Genomic DNA, 24,746 nt, shown 5'->3' on the forward strand with positions numbered 1-24,746 from the left:
AGTTAAACGTAGCAATAGCGAGGACGACGCAACTCTTCTTTGTCCGTGCACTTGACAGTAAAAGCTTTGTATTTACACACACGAAACGTCTCAATTTTCGGTTCAATGTTCTCTTACGCGACATTCGACACGCCTAATTTGTAACAAATTTACGTTTTCGAAACACACGATTAGCTTCAATTCATTATATTATAAGTGAGAGAAGTTAACCTCAAAATAATATTTTTAATACTACGTTCAGGATACGATTGGAGGAGTTGAGTGCGCAGCGCGCCTGCCGCGCAGGCTCCGCCGATTGCTTCCGAGGGCGGGCGAACCATCCCAGACCTCGCTTCTCCGGATCGTCGGCCGTCACTATTTTTTTTTTCATTTGTGAACTATGCTATAAATAACCTATGAATCCAAGGACTAGATAACACTAGACAATTAAATGTCAACTAATATCCCATCAAAAACATCCTGTAAAAAACCCAAGTCTCGCAGCTCAGTCTTTCTACCGTCAAAAGTTGTGAGATCCATGTAATACCAAGTCGGTTAATCTATTTAGTGTCTACTTGAAGGACCTTCTGTCTTAAGTTATTACATAAGTTATTATCATGCCAATATTAAAAATATTTAACGTTTTAAACAAATAGATCGACTTGGACATCGCTTGATTTGATTATTAGTATGTATCACACTACACAGCACGACGGGCCAGCGACCAACAGGAACGAGAGTTTCAATCGCGTGAGGCGCGAGACACTAAATAATCTAATATAATATTGTAATATTAATTTTGTTTTCATGCGATGTCCAAGTCGATCTATTTGTTTAAAACGTTAAATATTTTTAATATTGGCATGATAATAACTTATGTAATAACTTAAGACAGAAGGTCCTTCAAGTAGACACTAAATAGATTAACCGACTTGGTATTACATGGATCTCACAACTTTTGACGGTAGAAAGACTGAGCTGCGAGACTTGGGTTTTTTACAGGATGTTTTTGATGGGATCTCACTTCTTTTTGTAGAGCCTTTCTTTTTGATACCATCTACTTCTAACGAATTTTGTTAAAGGTCTTATGATATTTTCTTATTTTTATATGTAGTCTTCCTCTTTTTCTTTTCCGGTACTACTTCTTGAGCTTCAGCCACAGTTTTTCTCAAAGCCCACTCCCTGTCTCTATGGGCTTTTCTCGGAGGCTTTGATGTCTCAATTTTTGACAAGTCTGGACGGTAAATACTTCTTAATCTGTTGTATTCACAAATTGATGATTCCTGCGCTTTAATACTTCCAAAGTCGACATTTCAGTTTCATGGGCTAAACACACCCTTACCCACCCTATACCCCCTCCCTTGCCTCATATGGTAGGTACCTATCTACACCTATTAAATTTATAACCACCACCAACCACCAACTGCATAAATAACTTTGTAATCCCATATATTTATATGGGATTACAAAGTTATTGATGCAGTTGGTGTATTTGGAAAACTGGACCGAAATTACAAAATATTTAAGTTTTCCCATGATTAAGACACTAAACTCTATATGTATTCCAAATATGAAGCTTCTAAGTCTGCTAGAAGTGCCTTGGACTTTTGATGATCGGTGAGTCAGTGAGTGACAAAATTTAGAAACTTTAACAAGTTGTCATTCTTAAACTACTGGTTCAAATTGACTGAAATTTTAAATATTCCGTGTTTATACAATGCCGGATTAGTTACTGAAGATTCAGGTTTCTTGCTTTATCCACAACCGAATTATAGGGGGTCGAAAAAGGCCCGAATTGCTTCGAGAAAAGGATGGTACGGCCGTGCCGCTTTTTTTTGCTCGACTTGGCGGGGGCACTGCCGTGCCCCCAGATCAAGCTACTAATAAACTGTATTTCAATGTGACTATTACACTATTATTACATTAGGGAACTGAACTAATAAAAAATGTACCTACATTTCTTTCTCTTTTTGTTTGGATTAAATTATAAAAGTACCTACACGTTATCCACTAAAGACAAGTAACTTCAGTCACCTTGTATTATTATAAATAGAAGTGTATTTTTAGCACCAAAAGCAACACCCAATATGGCTCCTAATTTAAGTTTATTAAGCTTGTTCATCGTGAAAAACATGGAGAAATAAGTTAGTACTACTTCATTATGAACATAATGACACAAAAAACATAAAATTAATTCAAAGACCGGTAGGCCAGGTGCCTACTTTGCATATAGATTGGCCACTGATGTGAGATTATTAAAGCTCGGAAGTGCGTTCATTTACAATTTATAGGAATTAAAGGCTAATATCGTCGTAATCTTTGTCTAACACTTATTAAGGTAAGGAAAGATTTATTTCTCCTTGGTTTTCTTGTTTATTTTTGTAACCGTCGCAGAATTTATTGTGGTTCGGTTTCCGATTTGATGTCCAAATCTATCTCTTACACTCTACTGCATCAGGCTATTAACATAATTGGGAAAACATATTATTCTGTGTCCCAAAAAGTGTCTTGCAAAATAAGAGTCATATTTTTGTACTTTATTTCCATATACAAGACAGGCACAGATTTTATATATCTTAGTAGACAGCTAGTAAATATAAGAAACCATGAGTTATGTAATCAATTATTACATTTAGGTACCTACTTAAACAGAAAACACGTTTTCTTCATTTATGTTCTGAAGAGGATAATGTAGATCTCGCAAAAGGTAGCAACTTGAAAGCACAAGTAGTGGAAGGCCTTTGATCAACGGTGCGGCGATAAGCGTTAAATATGGATAATCATAATGCGGGGTTTAAGTAAGTGATGTATTTTAATTATTTCCATTTGGTTTCCTCGACCTTACTTCAGAGTGAAATGAATACTTGTGTTTGGAAGCTACCTTGGTAAATCGATTTGCCTTTTGCTTCAAATACGTGGATAGATTTGGTAAGCCGGGTATTAGAGTACCTCATAGAATTCATAATTAGATCTGGGACAATTTTGGAAAGGATTCAGCAATAATGCGAAATTCATCGTTTACGTATTCCCTCACCGAGCTTGACTTATATAACCAGTAGCTATGTTCCTACTATATACTTATGCCTATTCACAATTTAGAAGTTATTTTTTCCATTGTCGTATGTGTATTCGTTGTCAATCTTTTATAACTATTATAGTTCATATGAAAAGACAGGCATAGAAAATAAGGTTGTAGCCAGTAGTGTAAATTTTAGCCTTTTATCGATGTTAAAAATGAAGCACTATATATATTTTTTTTTGCAAAGAATAAGATTTTTATTGAATACAGCTCTTTAAGACTTACCTCGCTCGATGTCAAGTAGCAGATCCTGGAGTCAGTGCTGTCAATCGAAGCTTGCTGAACAATCCCATATCGCGTTGATTCACGATCGCTTGTGTATTCCGAACGAACACTGTCTTGACGGTCGAAAACGCCTCTGTAACAGAAACTAAATATTTACCCCCTCTTAACTTACTTGATTAAAGGATTTCTGTTTATCTTTGTCTTAGGGTTGAAATTGAAATGGAAATAAAAGAACAGCCATTTTATTACCAATGTTTGTGTGTATTTGGCTTACACATTCACACCACCGACAACTTATCGACATGCCAAAAATACAATTTCGCGACATGTTGAAAATAGCTTAACGTAGGAATGCATCATCAGGTGGAATGAATTCCCAGGAGAACTGGGGACGGTTCTAAGAAGATACAGGAAATACCTTTCGAAATACCTTTTCGGGAAACTTTTCAATTTTTGCCATCTCGTGAGAATTTAGAAAATGTTTTTCAAATAGTTACATTTTTGGCATTTTACCTGTTCGATCACAAGAAAAATAAATGTTTATTGTAAACATTGTTGACGCTGTTATAATCAGATTTTTCTACAATTACCAACTTTTTCTATGGAACGTTAAATGTACCTACGTAAATAAGTCAAATTCAGTTCCTCTGAGAGTTAAGTTAATTTTGTTTTTAGGTCAACGCCGGGATCTCAGAAAAGAATAAATTTTCATTTTTTAAGTAATCAGTTTCTTTGAAAATTGCAATGCGGAGGCGATGTCCATAAGGACTTCGTTAGTGTTGCAATTTTGCACGATAAAAAATGGCTGTCTTATTTATGACTCTTTGAGGAGAAAGCAGCTCGTTTAATGATCTTCCAATCTTAATTCGGAACTCCATTTAACCACATAGATAAATAAGTACTTATTTTACTGATACTCATAAATCAAAGCAAAATCATGAATCATGTTCATTTCATGATTTCGCTATTGACATACAACTCATTAAAATGAGAGAAACATGACAGAACTGTTTTAATTAGAATACCTAACAATCAAATAGCTTTTCTATCAAAGCAAAGAATTTATTAATTGGCAAAAGCGTCTTAAGCCAACAGATGAAAATAAAATAAAATTTGAAACATACGCGCGCAGATTTAAAAATATCATTAAATTAACCCAGAAAGCACAAAATAACTACATGATTAAAAATTCAAAAAATAAGTCAAAGACGTCGTGGCAAATAATCAACAATAAAAAATCTCAAAATGAACCTATCTCTAAAATATTAAAAAATGATAAATTAATATACGACCCTAAGGAAATTGCGGAGTCCTTTAATAATTTCTTTATCGATCAAATCTCAGAAATACCTAAAGTCACAACAGATAATAGTGTACCGATAGAATATAATGATCACTCCATATTTATGGCTCCAGTTGTACCACAAGATATAATGAGGATAATTCGACATTTAAAGAACAAAAAGAGTTTCGGCTATGATGGCATCTCAACAACCGTAATAAAATTTGTATCCAGTAGCATAGCGGCCCCACTATGTCACATCATAAATAACAGTATCAGTACTGGAATATTTCCTGACAGTTTAAAAAGCGTCGTAGTTAAACCACTTTTCAAAAAGAACGATAAAGAGAATATGGCAAACTACAGGCCAATTGCCTTAATACCTATAATTTCAAAAATATTCGAAAAAGTTATTTACGAATCCCTGTATAAATTTCTAACTAAATTCAACATTCTTTGCGACGAACAAAAAGGGTTTAGAAAGAATAAAAACATAAATATGGCTGTGTATGACTTGTTAAACAATGTTATGAAAAACGTTGATACTAAAACACCTGTATGTGCAATTTATACAGACATGTCAAAAGCCTTTGATTATGTTAATCATAAAAAGCTTTTGTCAAAACTAAACGCTTATGGCATACGCGGGAATGCTCTTGATCTAATAGAATCTTATTTAAGCAATCGTAAGCAAGTGACAGAAGTTTCCAGAGTCTGTATGAGATCTAAGCAAGAAATAAAATATTTATCTTCCTATAGATACATCAAATTTGGTGTACCCCAAGGAAGCGTTCTCGGACCGTTACTCTTCTTGCTCTACATAAACGATCTGCCTCGTCAAGTCTCTAGTCCTATGGTATTGTTTGCCGACGACAGTACAGCTATAATTAATTGTATTAACAAACAGAAATACGAAACAGATGTTAATAGTGCGTTAAAAACAATAATCGACTGGCTCAATAATAACAACCTATTAATCAATATAGATAAAACTAAAGCTATGCATTTTTACCAACGGGTAAAATCTGAAAACCTAAATATAAATTATAATGGTCAAATAGTCGACGAAGCAAATACGGCTAAATTTCTAGGCATCCTAATTGACAACCATCTTACATGGAAACCTCAAGCAGAAGCTATTTGCAAAAAACTAGGTTCATCAGCATATGTACTGCATAATCTTTCAAAAAAGTAAATATTAATGCAATACTAGTAGCATATCATGGCTTGGTAGTGTCAAATCTGAGATTTGGTGTTATATTCTGGGGCAATTGTTGTGAGCGAGAAAACATTTTTAAAGCCCAAAAACGTTGTATCAGAGCAATGTTTAAGTTAAAGGTTACAGACAGCTGCAAAACTTACTTTCTAAATAATAAACTATTAACTTTTCCTTGTATTTACATATTAGAGCTTTCTATTTTTGTCAAAAGTAACATCAAATTATACCCTACTTTAAAGGACACCACTAACCGAATTACAACTATCAGATCTCAATACAAAGATAAGCTATGTACCGGTGCTTACAAAACAGCCTTATTAAAAAAAGTGTCTTCGGTATGGCACCTGTTATTTATAATAAGATTCCAAGTAGTATTAAGGAGCAACCTTTAAGAATTTTTAAAAAACAACTTGCATCTTTGTTAATACAAAAATGTTATTATTCTGTGTCTGATTTTTTATTAGATGATTTGTAGACTGATTTCTGCAAGTTTATTGTTATTTTTAATTTCTACTTATGTGATCTCAATTTTTTAAATTTTTAAATTTTATTAGATTTATATTATCCTTAAATGTTATAGTAGATTTGTTTTCTTTATTTTAATAAGTTGTTATTATAGTACCTAAATAATGTTTTTAGCTTTAAGATTTTTCAAAATGTTTGCATGCCAGATGGTAGAATGTACCAGGAACGATTTATCTTTGTAAGACCTTATATGTGTATCTACATTCAATGCAAATAAATGATTTCTATTCTATTATATTCTTATTAAAGAGCAAAATGTCGTTAGTACGTACAGTACCGAATCAACCGTTTAATTTTAGTTTGAAAACAAATTAAAGTTAGTCGTATTGAATTCTTCTCATTTTTCCATCGCTATTAATGAATAAAGTATCAAAAATGAACTTGTCAAGGGGAATCAAAATTCGTTCATTCCATTTCGGGTCGAGTTTCGAGAGACAGGTAGTAATGAGAACTTCATTTGGATTTTGATTTCACTGCCAATCTTCTCGGGTGGTATAAATTGTTAAAATGAGTATTGAATGTCGAACCAGACCGTATTGTTTGTTTTATAAATAACACATCTTACGGTTGGTAATTGGTTGATTTTAAAGCAATGTCAAAATTCATTTATCAACTTTAATTTTGTATTGGCATGTGTCTCGCATAAACTCAAAAATATTTTTATAATTTTAAAATATATGTACCTACGTACTTATGTTTTACATACGTATTTATAATATTGAGCAAACAAGAATTTGTTTGCTCAATATTATACTTTATTATAGTAATAATATATTAACGTACTCATAATGGTACTTAAGCATATTTTGATAAATTCCTATTTGAATCAGAGCACTTCTAAGTAAAATATCTCAACATAACATAGCCGAAATGCTGCTGCTTTACCACTAAAATGTCTGAAATAATAACGTAGAAGTATACGTATATCATACCTTTGCTCGAAACTGTCAGCCCTGTTGCTCCTGTAGCCGGAGTCGTTAAGGCTGCCTTCGTGGCGGAGACTGGGAAGGGAGTCCCAGGGGGAGCGGCGGGGGCCAGGAGGAGGGGCACCGCGCCACCCGTCTGAGTGGCGGTACCACGCCGCGCGGGCTGACTCACCGATGCATGAAGCGCACCGGGATGCGCTCACGAAACTGTGCATAACGTACATTATAATTGTCGTGCCGCCTTTACTACTCACTACTAAGATTAACACAGGCGCTATTTAATGTTAGCTACAGATTAAAATTATCCTAAACCTATTTAAGGATATCAGGTACAATCGTTAAATATCTTTGTATATATATATTTTTAAAATTTTTACATTTCCAATAACTCAGTTACTCAAATTATTCATACCAACAAACTGCTATGAACTCATATTGTTTATTTTGCATTTTGATTGGCAGAAACAATTTCGCGAAACTGCACCTATCAATTAGTTCACGTTGAAACAACTATGTTAGGACGTAAAAGTTCCCCTTTCCGTGCCTCAGATAAATGAAAAATAAACAAGCCATCCAAGTTAAACTAATTTGAAATGGACGAATCCCAACTGAGATAGACTTACCAATGGGATTGGATGCCATTGTTCCGTGTCAGATTAATGGTTCCTAGTTTTCGAAGTTGTTTTAAATATGTAAATGATGTTGATAAAAAAAGATTGGGGGATTTGACTTTTAAACTCTGACTGATGGAAATGAATAAATTACAATAGAAAATCTACACAATGTTTACAAAGAAAAATGGGTTTAAGAATACTCATATTGAGTAAATTATGAATTCATTTTAAAAGAAATTTACCTACACAGGTTTATACATATAGTTCTTGTGCCCATCATATAATATTTATATTTTCAACAACAGTAGTGTAGACGTAAAGGAAATCTTGTGACATGACGGTCAAACATAGAACCAACATTAAAAATAACCTTTAACGTAGGTAAGCGATTTGACATAACGGGACTTTCCTTTGAAGTACTGCCACATTCAAAGAAATAGGTATTTGTATTTTATTTATAGAATACTTTATGACATATGTAATTTCTATATTTCGTACAGTTACAAAAGATTCTTCCGTCTTATCAATCATATTCGAAATGGGAAAAAACACAATAAAGACTTTTCAAGTACTTTGCTAAACATTTCTTCGGAAACAAAGCAAAACCTTCGTGTAATTTGCGAAATCATCCTCAACTTTTCCATCCTTCAATCACCTAATAAGATCCGACTTTTCAAACTTAATACCCTTGTAGACCTCGAGGAACAGGATTATAGATCGCGAAATTGTGTAATAATATCAAAAGCATCATAAATTATTGTCGGTCCTTGAGTATTACAAAAATTGCTTGCTTCGCTAATGTTCAGAGTAGCTAATTCTTTTTTTTTTTTTTATGGGACAAGCCCGCCACAACCTCCCACACCGCTGCAACTCCTGTAAGCCAGGATCTACAGTAGATACAACCATGAAAACACCGGAACATTGAAGTCCGGCGCGTCCCAGGGACATGAATGACTGTCTTGGATCCCGCAACGAAATAAATCAGAAGATATTATTAGAGGAGAAGAAAAGAAAACGATAGTTTCCACTTCCCTCGGTGAATTTAATGCAGGAGACAGAATGACTTAAGCCTTAAGGCACAAAGAGACTCCACAACTGGGAGAAGCCCAGTCGCCAAGCACCACGGAAATTTGACTTAAAACTAAGTGGGTCCTATGTGTGAGCTGTTATACTTGCTTCCAATAATAGGTATGGCAAAAACGCCTAAACGCACGGAAATTCGTTCTAGACTCCACAAGGTCCGTATAATAGACTACACCTGATGAAACAATTAAATTATCTAGCATAGTGTTACGCTCAGATTGCCAGAGACCACACTCCCAGAGTATGTGATGGGCGGATTGCTCATGTTGCAACTCCGCTGTCGAACATTGGCACCATGGTGAATCAACGAGTTTAAATGAGAACAATTTGCTTTTAAAGTTGCCATGGCCAGTAAGAAACTGGGCAACACAGTGATCCACCTCCAACCATGTCCTCTCCAGTCGCTCATGCACGGATGGAAAGAACTGGTAAAGGTGACGGCCCTTGGTGGAAGATTCCCATCTGCACTGCCATTCAATTAGAAGCTCATCCCAGACGTCCGTTAATGGCTTAAGCAGTCTAGCAATTTTGTTTCGATCACGTTGTGCTAGAAAGTTTGCGGAAAAGTTAGGTCTCGCATTGTAATACATAGCAGCACGTCGCTGCACCTCAAGATCGACTGGAAGTAGTCCCGCGAGCACAGGTAGGGCCTCTGTGCTAACCGTCCTATAAGCCTTACACAGAAAGATCAAGGCTAGACGCTGACCTTGAAGAAGCTTCCGCCGTACCGCGCCTATTGTGGCCCTATCAGCCCATACTGGTGCCCCGTAGCACACGCATCCTAGGTAGGTTGCTCCATATATGGTTTTGAGCGTAAGAAAAGAGAGACCCCAGGTAGCCTTCGAAATTCGCGTGAGTGCATAGAAATTATTTTTGGCTTTCTCACTAATAGCCTTAATATGTTCAATAAAAGAAAAGTTTTTTTCTAAGACTAGACCGAGATAGCAAACCGACTCCTTTCGTTTTACGGGAACGTTTTTGAATTTAATGGACGGCCATGATTTCAAGTTTCCTTTAAGCAATAGCTGGTAAGTTTTATGTGGTGCAAAAGTTAATCGATTACGTTCACCCCAACGCGAGATCTCACCGAGGCAGTCTTTAGCTAGATTCTCCAGTCCGGCGCGGGTATTTGACTGTATTAACAAAAGGCCATCATCCGCATATCCAGTCAATGTACAACCAGAAGGAAGGGGGATCGCGAGCAAATCATCAAACCCTAGATTCCATAGATACGGGCCAATAACCGAGCCCTGAGGACATCCCATTGACAATGACTTCGACCGCGAATAATGACCAAGTTTCAGTTTTACAGAACCGTGAAGAAAATACGTGTATATTAGTTTGTATATGTTACTGAAACAGCCACGCCCTTTAAGTTTTAGGAGTAACATTGGCCACCACGCGTTATCAAAGGCACCGGAAATGTCTAGAAAAATACCTACTACATATTTGTGCTCAGATGAATTCACCGTGGTTCGGACAGAGAGAGCCGCGTCAACAGTAGATTTACCTACAGTGAAGCCAAATTGATTATTGTGAAATTTCGGTCCACCGGGCATTAAACGAGGAACGATAAGCCGCTCAAGGAGTTTTCCTAATGATGGTAAAAGCGTAATAGGCCGGTATGACTTAGGGTCATCGGGTGGCTTATTTCCATTCTTAGGTATTATGCGAATGAATCCACGTCGCCATATACGAGGAAAGACGCCCTCCGCTATACAACGATTAAACACGGTCAGGATCGCATCAGCCGCAGATTTACACGCTTCTATTATCATTTTATTTGAAACTTTATCCTCACCAGACGATTTATTCAAAGGCAAGGTTTTAACAACAGTTACGAGCTCGTTGATGGAAGGAAGATCAGACACCGGTGAATCGGGCGGTATAGCTGCCCACGACCTAATCTGCTGATGATAATCATTGTCTGTCTCGGATACATCGTCCGGGATGAGTTCATCGAGTAGAACTTCCGTTGTCTCCTCAATACCAATGGTGTGAACATTGTTGACTTTTATGTTCTGTACGAATGCCAGATCGACGGATCTGTTGGCTTTGAACTCATGGTACAGAGGCGACCACGGACCCTCGCTATCCAGTCTCTGCACTACTCTCCGCAACAGGTTACCCTTGGCTTTCTCCACTGAAGCTCTATAGCGTGACCTGGCAACTCTAAACGCAATCAATGCTTCATCAAATGCAAAACCTGTGACTTTACGTTTCTTTAATCTATTTAAGTGTTTGCGCGCTCTACGGAAGCATTTACGCTGTTCAACCAGATAATTATTCCACCAGTCACATCTGCGCGTACTGGTCAAGGAACCCCGACCAAACGCAATGTCGGCACAGTAAGTAAAAGTATCCGACATGATTTCAGCACCTTCTTCGGCCGAAAGATCTCCGCGAGTGAAGTCTGTGGCCTGAGATGCAAATAATAAGCTAAAGAAGTTCCAGTCCGCGCCCTTAGTTTTATATCTAAAGCCACTACTGCAAAGTGTTGGACCCTGGGGTAATCCCGAAACAAATTCGTACACGATCAGGCGATGGTCACTACATGACGCATCCGGTAGGACACGCCACCTATCCAAGCTAACGTCCGAACTAGAAAGTGTGACGTCAATACAAGATTCGCCCATTTGGCTGCAAAAAGTAGGTGGTGCATCAGGGGTGTTATGTATGGAGAGATTCATTTCGGCAATGAATTCTTCAACGGCACAACGCCGTTCCATGTCAGTAGCCCTAACCTTGCCATACCATAAGGATGATGACGCATTAACGTCGGCGCCAATGATAATTTTGGAGCCGGATAGTGACTGCAAGACGTTACGGAGGTGATGAATGTGAGGAGTAACTGAGTCAGAATATTGAAAGTAACAGCTCACAGCGTAAAGTTTATAGTTTCCCGAAGCAATCTCCGCCACGGCACAGTGTGACGTCATTAAATTAGTTATTGATGTTACTGTAAAATTAGGTGATCTCGTGACGTAAATTCCAGCTCGTGACCTACTGTTCAGCTGCACTACCCTGTGCCTTAAGTGGGCATTTTGATACTGTTCTTGAACAAGTACTATGTCAAGTTGATAGTCGACTATTAGTTTATCTAACTCGGACGTCGCAACCCTATCATTGTGGAGATTCAACTGTCCTATAGTCAAGTAGCTAATTCTGTCCCCAGAGTGTACCCTGGAGCATACGTGACTCAGGAAAAACGATAAGTACGACAATAACTGAGCCGCACGATCGATGCCTAACCCTACTTACACGACAATGGGTCTTGTGGGACGAAATATCAACAGTCCTGTACCAAAATAACATATGGTACCATACCAGTAACATAATTGATAAGTGTACGCATTGACTTTTGGCTTTTCTACTTCGCGTAGGTGTACCCTACGAATAGTGTTATTGATTACATGTTGAGAACCTGATTTACGGAAACAATTTATAGTTTTCTAAGCCCACGTCTGAAAAATATAGATAAGCACATCCACAAATAAACTCTCCCCGTTTTATGAGATTATTAATACAAAAATAACAAACAAAATGTTCTGTATAGTGTATTTATTCCTCCGTTACTGTTAATTTTACCTGGGGGATAGACTTACACGCAATGAGCTACCACCAGTGAAATTAATCGGGAAGAAGTTAAATATAAATTGATTTAATAATAAAACACATTACTATTGGTGGGTAGTAAGTTAGTTCCATTAAATTTATCTGTGCCATATATTTTTATATGAGATAGAAGCAGGAAACCCTGACCACTTTGTAAGAGATATTTTTCTTCGCGCTAACTATTGTTATTTTTCAAGTAAAGCCCTTTGCTAAGTGGTTAAGCGAGGGATGAATCGAAATCGTTATCTCTGTAAATGTATCGTAAACACGTACAATTTCGTATCTCGATTTTGGGAATTCCTTGTATTCCTACTGAGCATTATTGTTTTCGGAATGAATCTCTTTAATCCGTTTAGATACCTCGATGCTTATGAAGACATATTACTAAATCTCTGGCAATAGGCTTACGCTATTATACTGCGTTTAGACAAATTAATTCTCGAATAAAATATTAGTCAATACATCGTGTAGCTTCTTAGCCGAGAGGTAGCGTTGTGTTCTTTAAATATAACAGAAGCAGTCTGTTTTTGTTGAAGAAGTGTTGATTATTTTCTCAAAGATGCAAAGCGTTTGTATTATAATGAGGTTCTTGAAAAACACAATAAGAAATCCGTGCCTTCCATAAGATATTCGTTGAATTTTCTTTTCGGTAACAAATATACTAGTAGCATTAAAAGTTTTTTTTAGAACAAAGATCCTACTTTTGTCAGTTTTGTGTCGGCTTAGTGGTCACAAATGGCTGTTGAATACTGCTGTGTCAATTTTTCTGACAACGTGAAGTTTAAAAATTAGGTCATTTTTTAAAATGTAATGTCACTCAAAAATCGCAACTCCAAAATGTTTCAGGATGTTTGACAAGAAGAAGAATTAATTTTATCCACTTCCTTTTGAAAAACTGAACATATACTAGCATTTCGTTCAAATCAGTCTTTGTATCTTTGATTTCATTATTTTAAGTGGCATTATTTAATTGTTCATATGTATTGGCTTTGACATTCCTTAGAGTCTCAAGTTATTCCTGGTACCATTTCATCCAATCAGAATTAATCCTATGCACAGCGGGCTTTGTTATCAACCCTTTAAACCAATGACCCAATGGTAACGGAAATCGGATTAACTACAATGTCAATACCCCTTGTATTTAATTTCAATTTGTATTAGTTGTAGTGTTATTTCATTAATCCATACTTGTGTATGCACATATTACATACGTCATGCATATTGTCATGCACTAGGCTCTATATATTCCAGGTTGCATTTGATAATTTACAACAATTAAAATATTTTGCCGAACCTTTCTCAATCTTATGATCGCTTGACCAAGGAAGTGAAAATCCGAACATTTTACACAATGTATATTACTCATAACAACATTATATACACAACTTATTGTGTAGCCTATGAATAGGTATCATGGGTTTAGATCGTTCCTCATGAGTGACTTTTCTTTCAGACACAAAGACTACCTACTCATTTTCTCAGAATAGTTATTTTTTACGGTTTCCTGGGGAATTCGTGGCTAAAATATAATCTACGGAAAGTATAACCGTATACACCCACAAATGTAACTTTTATTATTAAGGATTTTGACAGTATTAGGTACTAAAGCCAATATATACATATACGTATATTTACGCCTCTTTCTTATTACATTCCTCTAGAAATACGTTTCCTAATGTTGTAGTGAAAAATGCCGTGACAGTTTCTAGAACAGGAATTGTGTGTTTTTAGCTCTCTTATAAACGACGCACAATTACTTACAGCTATACTACTACTTATATATGTAGGTACTTAAGAAGTTATTGTGCCACTGAGATAAAAATAACTCAGAAAGTATGTATGAATTATGTGACGAATAAGTTCAGATATAAGGAAATGTATGTTGTTATGACATCTGATAAGGGAAAATGGAAAAAGAAGATAATTATGATGATTAACCGTACAAAACAACAACATACTTTCCATTTATATCCCCAGCGGAAAAAAACCAAATACCAACTACTGTAATAAGTAAAAAATAAATCAATTCTGGGTATTTTCTAGCATCAAAACTTTACAGTAATCGTATTAATAGCGTCAGACTTAAAAGATGCAGACAGCTGCATAGGTATACAGAGGATTTAAAGTCAAACTTTTAAAAATGATACTCATACCTGCATCGGACAGCAGAGGATGACCTGGCTTTTACGTACTATCCGAGGTATTTTATTCGGAAAAATAAACCGAACCAAATTCCTTTTGAGGTTGGTATCATTTTCAGTGAACTCGTACAATTTAACCATTCCAAAAACATTAATTGACCTACTTTAACACTCCCGATGCGGATCGTTTAATTGGATTCTAATTTAAATACAGATACTTTTGACGGTTTCGTTAATTGGCCAATTAATGAAAGCAAAATACGCCGTCAATTATTTCAGTTACCCTCGATCACCGTCGTCTAATAGTGCATGAAATCTTTTATCGATTGCGTGCCAAATTGTAGGTAACATAGAGATAGACATTTTATGAGTAAAATTCCAATAAATAGTACAATAGCCATAGAGTTAGAAGCGGAATTTGTACTATTTTGTACTTCTCGACATGGACTTGGGGACATTAATTTTAACTGCCATATAAACTCTCTAAAATTAAGTTCATATCTTAATTCTATCTGTATAAAAAGTTGGGAAGGTACAATATTTTTATAAAGGATGATCTCAATCTTTGCCGTATAAAAATGTAATAAATTACTTCATAATACAAGGTCAAGCCGTCAAGTAAGTAGCTTTTCGCTTATCACTAAGCGGCTTTCTTTGTAGGAGAAAATAGCATTATCATTAGGGTTGTTATACACTGATAATAATATAGTAAACGTAACAAAGAATATGGGGCGGTAAAACGGTGGTGGTGTATTTAATTGTACAGCTTTGAACGATAAAGATATCTTAACTTACAGGAAAATTCATACAGTTGTATTATTAAAATTATGGCTAAATACAGTATGTATTTTAGAACGAGACCATAAATATGTTTCTCTGGCTTCGGGTGTTCATTTCTAACACCATTTTATTTATTTTTTTCTCACATAACATAGCTATACAATCAGGTTTACTTTCACTTAAAATATGATCTGTTTTAACATACACGACAGAAAAGATTTAATTCATTCGTCATTAAGATATTGTATGTCATTTGTTTTGTTTTAATTTAGGTTGCTAAGCAGCCCGCCCCGATATCAAAAAGGTTGCAATTTTTCGATTTTCCCGTGGCCATTTTTTATTAAAATATCCTGACCATAGTCTACAACAGTACTATATTCTGTAACGTCATATACTATACTATTCTATTCTATTCTAAAAAAAATAATTAGTAAGAATACATTCAGACATGTTACCGTAATCAAGCAAATACTTAGAGATATTTTTTTTTATTTATGCGCACTAAAGCGTACCTACAAAATGTTTATCCAGTCCCAAAACTGCATGTCAGAACATAATAAGCGTATCATGAAATACAAATTCCGTTTCACTGAATCGAATCAAAAGTACTCTCAAAATTATGTTTGTTAAAACTGAGTACGTAAAATAAAATCTAATTAATTTACGAATCATTATCATCACATTATTTGAAGTGCATGTTTTTAATGTTAACATTTCATTAGTGGAAAATGGTTTGGACAATATTTGTGAAACTTAATTGGATTCAAATGAATTTAATTATAAGTACATTGGTACCTGTTACATAGACATATGTATTTATATTATAATTGGAAATAGCAATAACATTTCAATTATTGAAATTGTTAGCATTTATTGACAGCCACCAATATAAACTGAACAAAATTTAATGAACTGTGTACCTAGTATACCTATTATTTTATTAATCACGTTAACAATGTTTTGCTTATTTTGTGTGCGATATTCGTATAATTATGCCAGGGTGAGTGACGAAGAATATGGCAGTACCATTTTATTAGCATTTATTATTAACGCAACCGAAGATATTAGCGATAGACCTATTTTATTTGCCACAATTATTTAAGAGGTACTTGACAGTTTGCTAAACGTCCAGCCCAGATAGTTAAACACGATAACTAGTTTGCTTTCAAAGTAAATTTATCTACGATACAATTAGGTAATAATGTATAGATATATATCAATAGTGTAACAGAATACATCTGTAATCCTGTATATATAGGTATTTGTACACTTCTTTTACCTGGCATGTGTTTTAATGCGTACCTAAACTTGTCTTTGAATTCATTGCAGACTAAATTAATGTAAAATGAAGTCGGTTAAATAGTCTCAACAGAATGGTCTATACGAGCACAAAAAATTGCTTTGTAGTTTTGGGCATTTCGATTATGATCTAAAATAATTTTATGTAGATTGTAAGCTTAAAATAATTACAAACTTTCTTCTATTACTTTGACCGGCAAAGCGATCAAAGGTTAAAATTCTATTTCATAATTGAATAATAGAGTCGGCTAGTAATAGTTTCAAATGTTTCAGTATAATAATATTCATTGGACTTGAACTTATAGTTTTATTATTTTTGCTACCGTGTTATTACCTTATTTTAGGCCTGTTTCTTAATAACTACTTGATATTAAATAAACATAAGTTATCTTAATGTTATAGCAACATTCCTTATCTTGCCTTGTTTTAAGATATTATTACCAATATTTTCCTGTAAAAACGATCCCTTCGAAAACCATGTTACAACCAGGACAGGGTAAACCAATCCATTACGAATAAGAAGATTTAATTTAATTGAAACAAACGTATTTATTTCAACTGCTAGATACCATTGGGTATTTGATACATATATACGTAATAAGTATTTCAGACTCGTTTCTTAGAAATAGCTTTTCTTGGAAATCTCATCTAGCAGGAAAGAATACCTTATCAAATCTCACCCTTGAGGCTCTAAAAGGTTCCAAAGGGCAACGTTTTTCCATAAAATACTGATATCTTCTATCCACTTTACTGAATTTTGTTAAGTCTCAATACTGATCATATCCTAGTTTCGAGAAATGATGAGAAGTGGAAGAAAGCAATTTTAAGACGTCTTTTAATCCCTAATAAAGTAAATTCCTTACGCTACTTCTTAAGTGTAATGTTTTCTCGTTAGTCGAATGCATGAAATCGACTACTAAACGATAAGTTATGAAAAAGAAGGTGCGATACTCGATAACATATTACAGGACGTTAAGATTCTAAATTCTCAATGGTAACTGATTATTTGGAGTTATTATTGTATATAGTACAAGATATTGAAAAGTAATATAGATACTGACCTGGATTGGTGATCACTGAGATATCCTTGATCACGATCACGGACTCTGTCCCTGGAACAAAACATAGTATAAAATCCTCCAGTAATGGTATACTCAAATTATTAAATAGTTTGCTAAGATCTTACAATAAAGGTGTAAATAAAATATTGTAGTTAAACTACATGACTGCAATGCAGATAATTTACCTATATCTTCACATTGAAAACATCTAAAATATCAAATTTAATCATGATCTTTCTCTGGTTGTTTTAAATACACCACAAACAGCTTCCTACTTACAAGAAAATATATTATAATTATGGAATAATTAAATATGTACAGTGAGTTAACACCTCATCACGCTTACTCAAGATTGTTTACTGTAAACAACCCAGATCCTCATAATCAAGAGTGTTTGTGAAAGGCTTGTTATTTTCTTTCGTTATTTGACTAATGAATCAGCAGTCATGAATATTATTAAATGAAATAGGTTTATTTGTTTTATGTTTACTACGGCATTAAAATTGTTTAACATATCTATATCGATGCCTAATTTCCACCAAAAGACGCTAAGCGCCTTTTTATTTTGCGATTTAAAGTTAAATACAAATTCGGAATCGGCTCGTTTTCTCTATCGAATGATATTTATAACTCAATATCGCGAAAAAATGTTTATTGGTAGGTAGGTACATAAAAAAATGTTGTAGGGTAAGAAACGTGAAGAAACGAAAAGAAAGAAACGAAGTGTGAGTGAGTGGCCAAACATGTCGATACCTCGGAAGGTATTCTCGGAAGGCTTGACATTCGAAGAAAATGAAATGTATACCTTTTCGGGTAATGGAAGTAGTGTTACAATAACACAAATGCATTTATAAGTTAAAAGAAGAATAACGAGTAAATTGTAGTAGTAGTAGATAAATACTATGATTTTTTTGATAACGCAGGAAATCCATTAATCCATCACCATTAATTTGTTCGAAAGGATATAAGTAATGAGGAACACGTAGCGCAACAGACGGTAGTCCAGACCAGTCCCAACCTTATGAACTCTAAATAAATGTACGATATAATGAAGAAAATATATTGTTTTATAATAATTAATGACATTAATTAAGCTTCATTTATTTAAAGGTGTACAATAAAGGTTATTTATTTATTTATTTATTTACATTTGAAATTACCTATTTTTTTCACACAACGAAACACAACGCAAAATGAGGCCGTGGTATTATCCGTCTAATTCGTACATTATTTATAACCTTTAGACTCGTATCTTACAAAATTCAATACTTTCGACGATACGTCACGTAAAATATCGTGTGACGCCACGACATACTCGCACTATATTTTATAGAGCAACGTGACGACCTTCCACTCCTTAACTCCATTTTATTTAAGTATTGTAAACTTATAAGACAAAATAAAAAATACGCGTCTGATATGTTTTAATTATTTAACTGGCGATGACAGACTAATTATATTTTTAATTTTCATACCCTGCATTCTACCCAATTACGTGTGTAACACGACTTTGGTTTCGGGATAGGAAAATGCATTGTTGGATCCATTCATTTTGAAATTCTGATTAAAAATAGGATTAATATCATATCTCGTGATAAAATTAAGTGACCTTTTCTACAAAAATAGACCTTTTCCAATCCCTTCGTAGATTTTATGTACATATACATTATATAGATTATCTAATAAATTACCTGGAGTTGTGATCACTCAGGTAGCCGCGCTCCCGATCCCTCTCACGTTCACGCATCAGTTCATTTCGGTCGCTGAAAATATCGTAATGGTCAACTATTTTCACACTACATAGTACATTTTCAACCCTTATGCTATAAACATTATAAACACCAAAAATAATATAATATCGAATGTACCTCAACGAATGTATCAATAGTTTCCATAACTTCATTTAGTTCATTGACATTTTAGTTCACTATAATTAATTTATCAATGTTAATGGACACCTATTGTAACCAAAATCTGTTTTAATTCATCAATTAAAATTACGAAACTGAGGTGATCCGCAAAAAAAAATATTTTTTATTCCACACATTTTTTTAATTGTTTGAAATTGGCGGCAAATATTTTTCTTTTCTATTTTTTTCCATGGCATCCATTATGCATGGCCAGTCCTTTTATAACTATTTTACTATACGAAACTTTTTCGTCATTTTACACATTGTTTTAATTTTGTTTGATACTTAACTATTTTCGGCCAGTATTTTAACTATTTTTATTTTCTTTATTTTTTTTTAATAAGTGAACATTTTTGGTAAAAAGTATTTTATTAGTACAAAAAAGCAATATATTTTATGATTAGGTGTGTTGTTGAAAGTTTCTTCAAAAGGTGTAAAATTGCCAGAAAATAAAAATAATTAATTGAAAAATTCTCAACAAAGACATATTTATTTCTGTATGATAGGATTGGATGAATCAGTGTTGATGTGATGTGTATGTACTCGTATTTATAATTTTGCTAACATTTTGGAGTTTTTTTTTCATTGAAGACTATTTCTAAATGTCTATCCTATCGAAAAGTTATTTATTAATTATTCATATTTAACTTTATTTTCAATGTCAACCCTATAAGAATTAAAATTAACTTATTTTATAGTTTTGATAGTTACTACTCAATAATCAGAAATAGCTATTTTAATCTTGTCAAACAAGCTATTGAATACAAAATGTTTTAATTTAATTTTGTGTATCGATTGAATCTTTCCATCATAATAATCGTTTATTTTAAAAATAACGTTATAATTTCTTTATAAGGACCTGTAGTATCCATCGCGGTCAGATCTTGCGCTGTGCTGCCGTTCTACGCCAAGGCGATGTGGCAGCGGTAACGTTGAAGATCGGCTGCCTCCCCCGGAACACTGTGACGCTGCTTCAGTTCAAAACATCAACACGAATTAGTAATAGGTAATGTTATTGTTTTTTTTTACATTTAAGAATATTTTCACACACTTATGTAATAAGCATACTTTATATGTAGATATTTCTGTTCATTCTTGTATCTCATACTTTATAAATAGTAGTTTTTTCAATACTTTTACAAACTTTTCATTGGATTTGTACCTATATACCGTTACTGTATGCTGCCGTTGAAGAATAGTTCATCACTCGTAATGGCTTGCAAAGAGAGCTGCTACTAGCTAGCTAGCTTTCAAAAGCTCCTTTACTTTAAGTTTTATTATTTTTACTTATAAGGTACATAATAATAATGTACCGTATGTTGGGTAACCCCATTAATATGTAAATAGATAATACAGTCGACTCGCGTTAATCCAAAACTGGAGAAACACAAAAAAAAATAATTGTACAATGTTCGAAATATCAAATGGTTCGAAATTTGAACATGCCACAAAATGTAGATACTTATCTCGGTTAACTCAAGTTGTGCAATCTTTCTGTCTGCAATTTCGAACTGTCGAGTGTTTAATGTCAAGAAGTCATTTTTTTTCATTCAGATTACCAAACAGTGTATAAAAATGCATTGCTTTAGTTCGAGATATAAAAAGATTTTCTAGGCATCTCGTCTTAACTTTTGAATTAGCGAGAGGTTGGAATTATCGAAAGTTTGAATTATCGAGAGTCGACGGTAGTAGTAACCTTACATATTGGGGTAATATTACCTCATATTGTAGTGCTTCAGACATTTTTTAATATTGTATGACTCACTAGTGCGAGTAGTGCATTAAATACTATTTTAAGGTACACATATCTCCACAGTAATAAGACGATGATTCGTCTAGTTACATGTGGAAAATATTCGATTTATATAACATGTAATTGCTTAAAAGTACAATTACTTAACTTAGATGTCCAATGAGTGTATATTATATACTTTACTAACTACATATGGCTATAAAATAAATTAGCGGCAGTATAATTGATTATAGGATAAGATAGTGTGTGTTTTATATTATTACACTTATGGAGCAAGGCAATTAGACTGATCCCCGGGTGAATTTGATTCGAAGTATTGATAATGCGCCTGTTATTGCGCCCTATGTTTAGTGTCTGGTAATCTCACTCCTAATAGATAGGTAGTACAACATAACTGACGAAAAGTGTGTGAATTAAAAAAAAACACCATCTACATACACCTCGGGGAACAACAGGCATGATATTATTTATGTAAATAATGCAAATAGAATACAATTGACTTACTCCACACAGCAAAAGAATTGAAAGGAAATAACAGAACCGAGTACGTGAGTACCATGCTTTTCGTTTTACAAGAACCAAATGAAAGTTCCATGGTAAAATAAAATCAAAATAAAACATTTCAAGGGTAAGGTGAATAGAATACATAGTTATTAACATTCCAACATAGGTACATATTGCATAGATATACACGATAATGCAATGATACCAATCATACAATAAATAATTAATTTTTATCACCTCTGTCCCTTAACGCAGCCTCCTTAAGGTGTCTCAAAGACTGTAGAATTGATTCTTGGGTCGGTCCTCAACAAAACAAAAACAGGGTTGAAATTAAATCTAAACAAGGTTGAATTGTGTGCAGTTTATGTTGTAAAAATGTATATTTTAAATTCAATTTATATTTATCAAAGTTGGCTGCATGCTTTTATTTTGAGAATTTTAAAAGTGTCAAAAAGCCAAAGTATTTTAAAGTGACTGTCAAATGTTATATACTTACGTCTTCGCGGTGGATAGGGGCTTCGTTGATTGGAAGACGAGACGTTGTCGTTGTACTCCGCTGAATTAGAACAAATACATAACGTCAACATTACATAACATTTAAAAACTTTAAAAGCATTGTTACCAAATACCATGGTACAGTTATTTCATTACAAGTGCTCATTTGTTTGTTTACTGTAATGATATATCAAAACAGAACTAGGCTCTTGCAAGCAAGAACGTGCCCAGCCTTATTTTAGTTTTTGCTCCGGCTGACAGAGCAGAGCAGCCAAAGCAAAGACTAAATTTAATGTATGTCGATTGAACTACACATGGAACGAAAAAGACTTTATCAAATTATTTATATTTCTACTAACAATCAAGAATGATACGATAAAGAAATTAGACAACACATTCAAATAGTCGAAATTCTATAAGTAAGTACCCATGGATTGGGCAAATTACGATAGTCTCAAATTTCACCAAAATGAGACTGATAAGTAAACGTTCTTAATTTTTAATCTTATTTGTAGCATGGAAGTCAGGTAAAAATATTAATGCGTTTGTAATACTAAGATACTTCAGTCAGATAGCCCTAAGACTACTTGGTTAGTGGTAGCATCAAAGTGGATACCATTGATGATGGTAAATCCAGAAATCTATTTCCCAACTTATGGTTCGTTTGACAGTCACATGGGTTTCCATTACTGCTACTCTTAGACGAACAGAAGATTGCCATCGAGGACACTCTTCAGCTAGGACACTTTCATTACTAAAGGCCTAAGCCTTTTTTTCATTACTAAAGGCCTAAGCCTTTTTTTTCATTACTAAAGGCCTAAGCCTTTAGTAATGAAAAATACTCTACACTACACCACTCTCTAAAATACTCTTGGTAGTAGACAAAGGATTGACAATATTGGGGTCTTATCACAATTATTAATTTAATGGTTATTATTCTTAAAAGAGCTTTTGTAGAAAATCTTACCCAAATCTTCCATGCTTTGGCTAAGTAGAGCTTCAAATGTATGTAAGCTATAGCTCTCGGCGTCCATGCCTTTGGCGAGAGTGTTTCTCAGGTGCATCTCGTACTCCAGCAGTAAACGGGAGGTAGGAGATCCAGGGGCTGGTGTGGCACTTGATTGAGACGCCTGACGAGATAAGCACGGCTTCTGGGGAAATGGCTTCATAAGTCACGGCTACTTAATGATACAGTCATGTTTTCAATTAACATAAATTGTTTGTAGTGGTATTTTATAAATCTTCTAGGTATCAAGTACTATGTTTTTTGTCATATTATACAAAATTTAAAATAGATGTTTTTGCTTTTCAGTATTTTTCTTAATGCATGGTTTTTTGTAAAACCATTAATAAGACAATATTGTATTTGAAACTATTTATGGTCAAACCATTCCATTCAACGACGTTTATAAATATGAGCATAAACATACACAAAACATCAGAATAGAGCTATCTATCTTTTTGTTACTCACCCCATGATGGTGCTGCCTTGAATCACGACGTTGGCAAGGTTCTTGATCTGAGTTACCATTTGACGAAGACGGTGTGGTGGCATAACACTGGTTGTCAAACATCACATTGTCGGAAGGTGGTGACATGTCACGTTCTCCACCGCCCAACTCTAGATACAAGCCACGACCGGGATATCCACTGGGAGCAGCCCCAACTCCAACACCACGCCTATGTGCAAGGAACATATTACATCGAATTGAAACAGCCATCTAAATAAAATATGCTGTGATATGGTGCTAGAGCTCAGATTGCCATAATAATTATGGTATGACATGTTTTGACCAAAAGTATGGTATAGTGAAACTGTGGAACGTTATAGTTATGACAGATTCATTTAAGTAAATCCTAACAAGCGCATCTTTTGGGGAAGAAATTCTAAAATCGATTTCCGGGTTGACCCAAAAATCGGTCGGGGTTCCTTGGAATAGTGCCCGGAGTATATTATCTTATTACCATACTATACAAAAGTAGTTGTTGTGTAGTATAAATGCACCACAACCGTAGTGCGTTGATAAAACGCAAACGCAAAATGCGTGATGTTACATTCTGAAGATTTACGAAAATGGTGCCGTAGACGAAGCTGCGGTCTACCTAGCGGGTTAATGGGACTCCGGCTCAAAAAGCAGAAGTAGAAACACGGTGGCTTAAAGTCAGTAAGAGTCTGACACTCTCCCACCTCACCCAAGACGGGAGAAGTCATTGAATGATTTTACCCATTAAGAGAAAAAGACGGACGTAACTCAA

The 24,746-nt window shown here is 34.6% G+C and overlaps 1 protein-coding gene across 21 annotated transcripts in view; it reads right to left on the reverse strand.

The window, feature by feature from the left end:
- LOC118261822 (protein still life, isoform SIF type 1) overlaps positions 1–24,746 on the reverse strand; it is a 103,198-nt gene that overhangs the window by 47,575 nt on the left and 30,877 nt on the right. For 15 of the 21 annotated variants that reach the window (XR_007706437.1, XM_050701316.1, XM_035572802.2 and 12 more), the window contains 9 exons: positions 23,963–24,170; positions 23,458–23,641; positions 22,492–22,551; positions 22,233–22,298; positions 20,598–20,709; positions 19,520–19,591; positions 17,829–17,879; positions 7,242–7,442; positions 3,284–3,416 (listed from right to left, as the gene is read on the reverse strand). Coding sequence is in view for 20 of the 21 variants with exons in the window: in XM_050701316.1 (XP_050557273.1) it covers positions 3,284–3,416; positions 7,242–7,442; positions 17,829–17,879; positions 19,520–19,591; positions 20,598–20,709; positions 22,233–22,298; positions 22,492–22,551; positions 23,458–23,641; positions 23,963–24,170 (1,087 nt within the window). In the remaining variant the exon portion in view is untranslated. The remainder of the gene's footprint in view (positions 1–3,283; positions 3,417–7,241; positions 7,443–17,828; positions 17,880–19,519; positions 19,592–20,597; positions 20,710–22,232; positions 22,299–22,491; positions 22,552–23,457; positions 23,642–23,962; positions 24,171–24,746) is intronic. The other 6 variants (XM_035572797.2, XM_050701307.1, XM_050701313.1 and 3 more) reach the window with 3 other exon arrangements.

This window comes from Spodoptera frugiperda, chromosome 20 (genome assembly GCF_023101765.2).
Source record: "Spodoptera frugiperda isolate SF20-4 chromosome 20, AGI-APGP_CSIRO_Sfru_2.0, whole genome shotgun sequence".
NCBI classification, from domain to species: Eukaryota; Metazoa; Arthropoda; class Insecta; order Lepidoptera; family Noctuidae; genus Spodoptera; species Spodoptera frugiperda.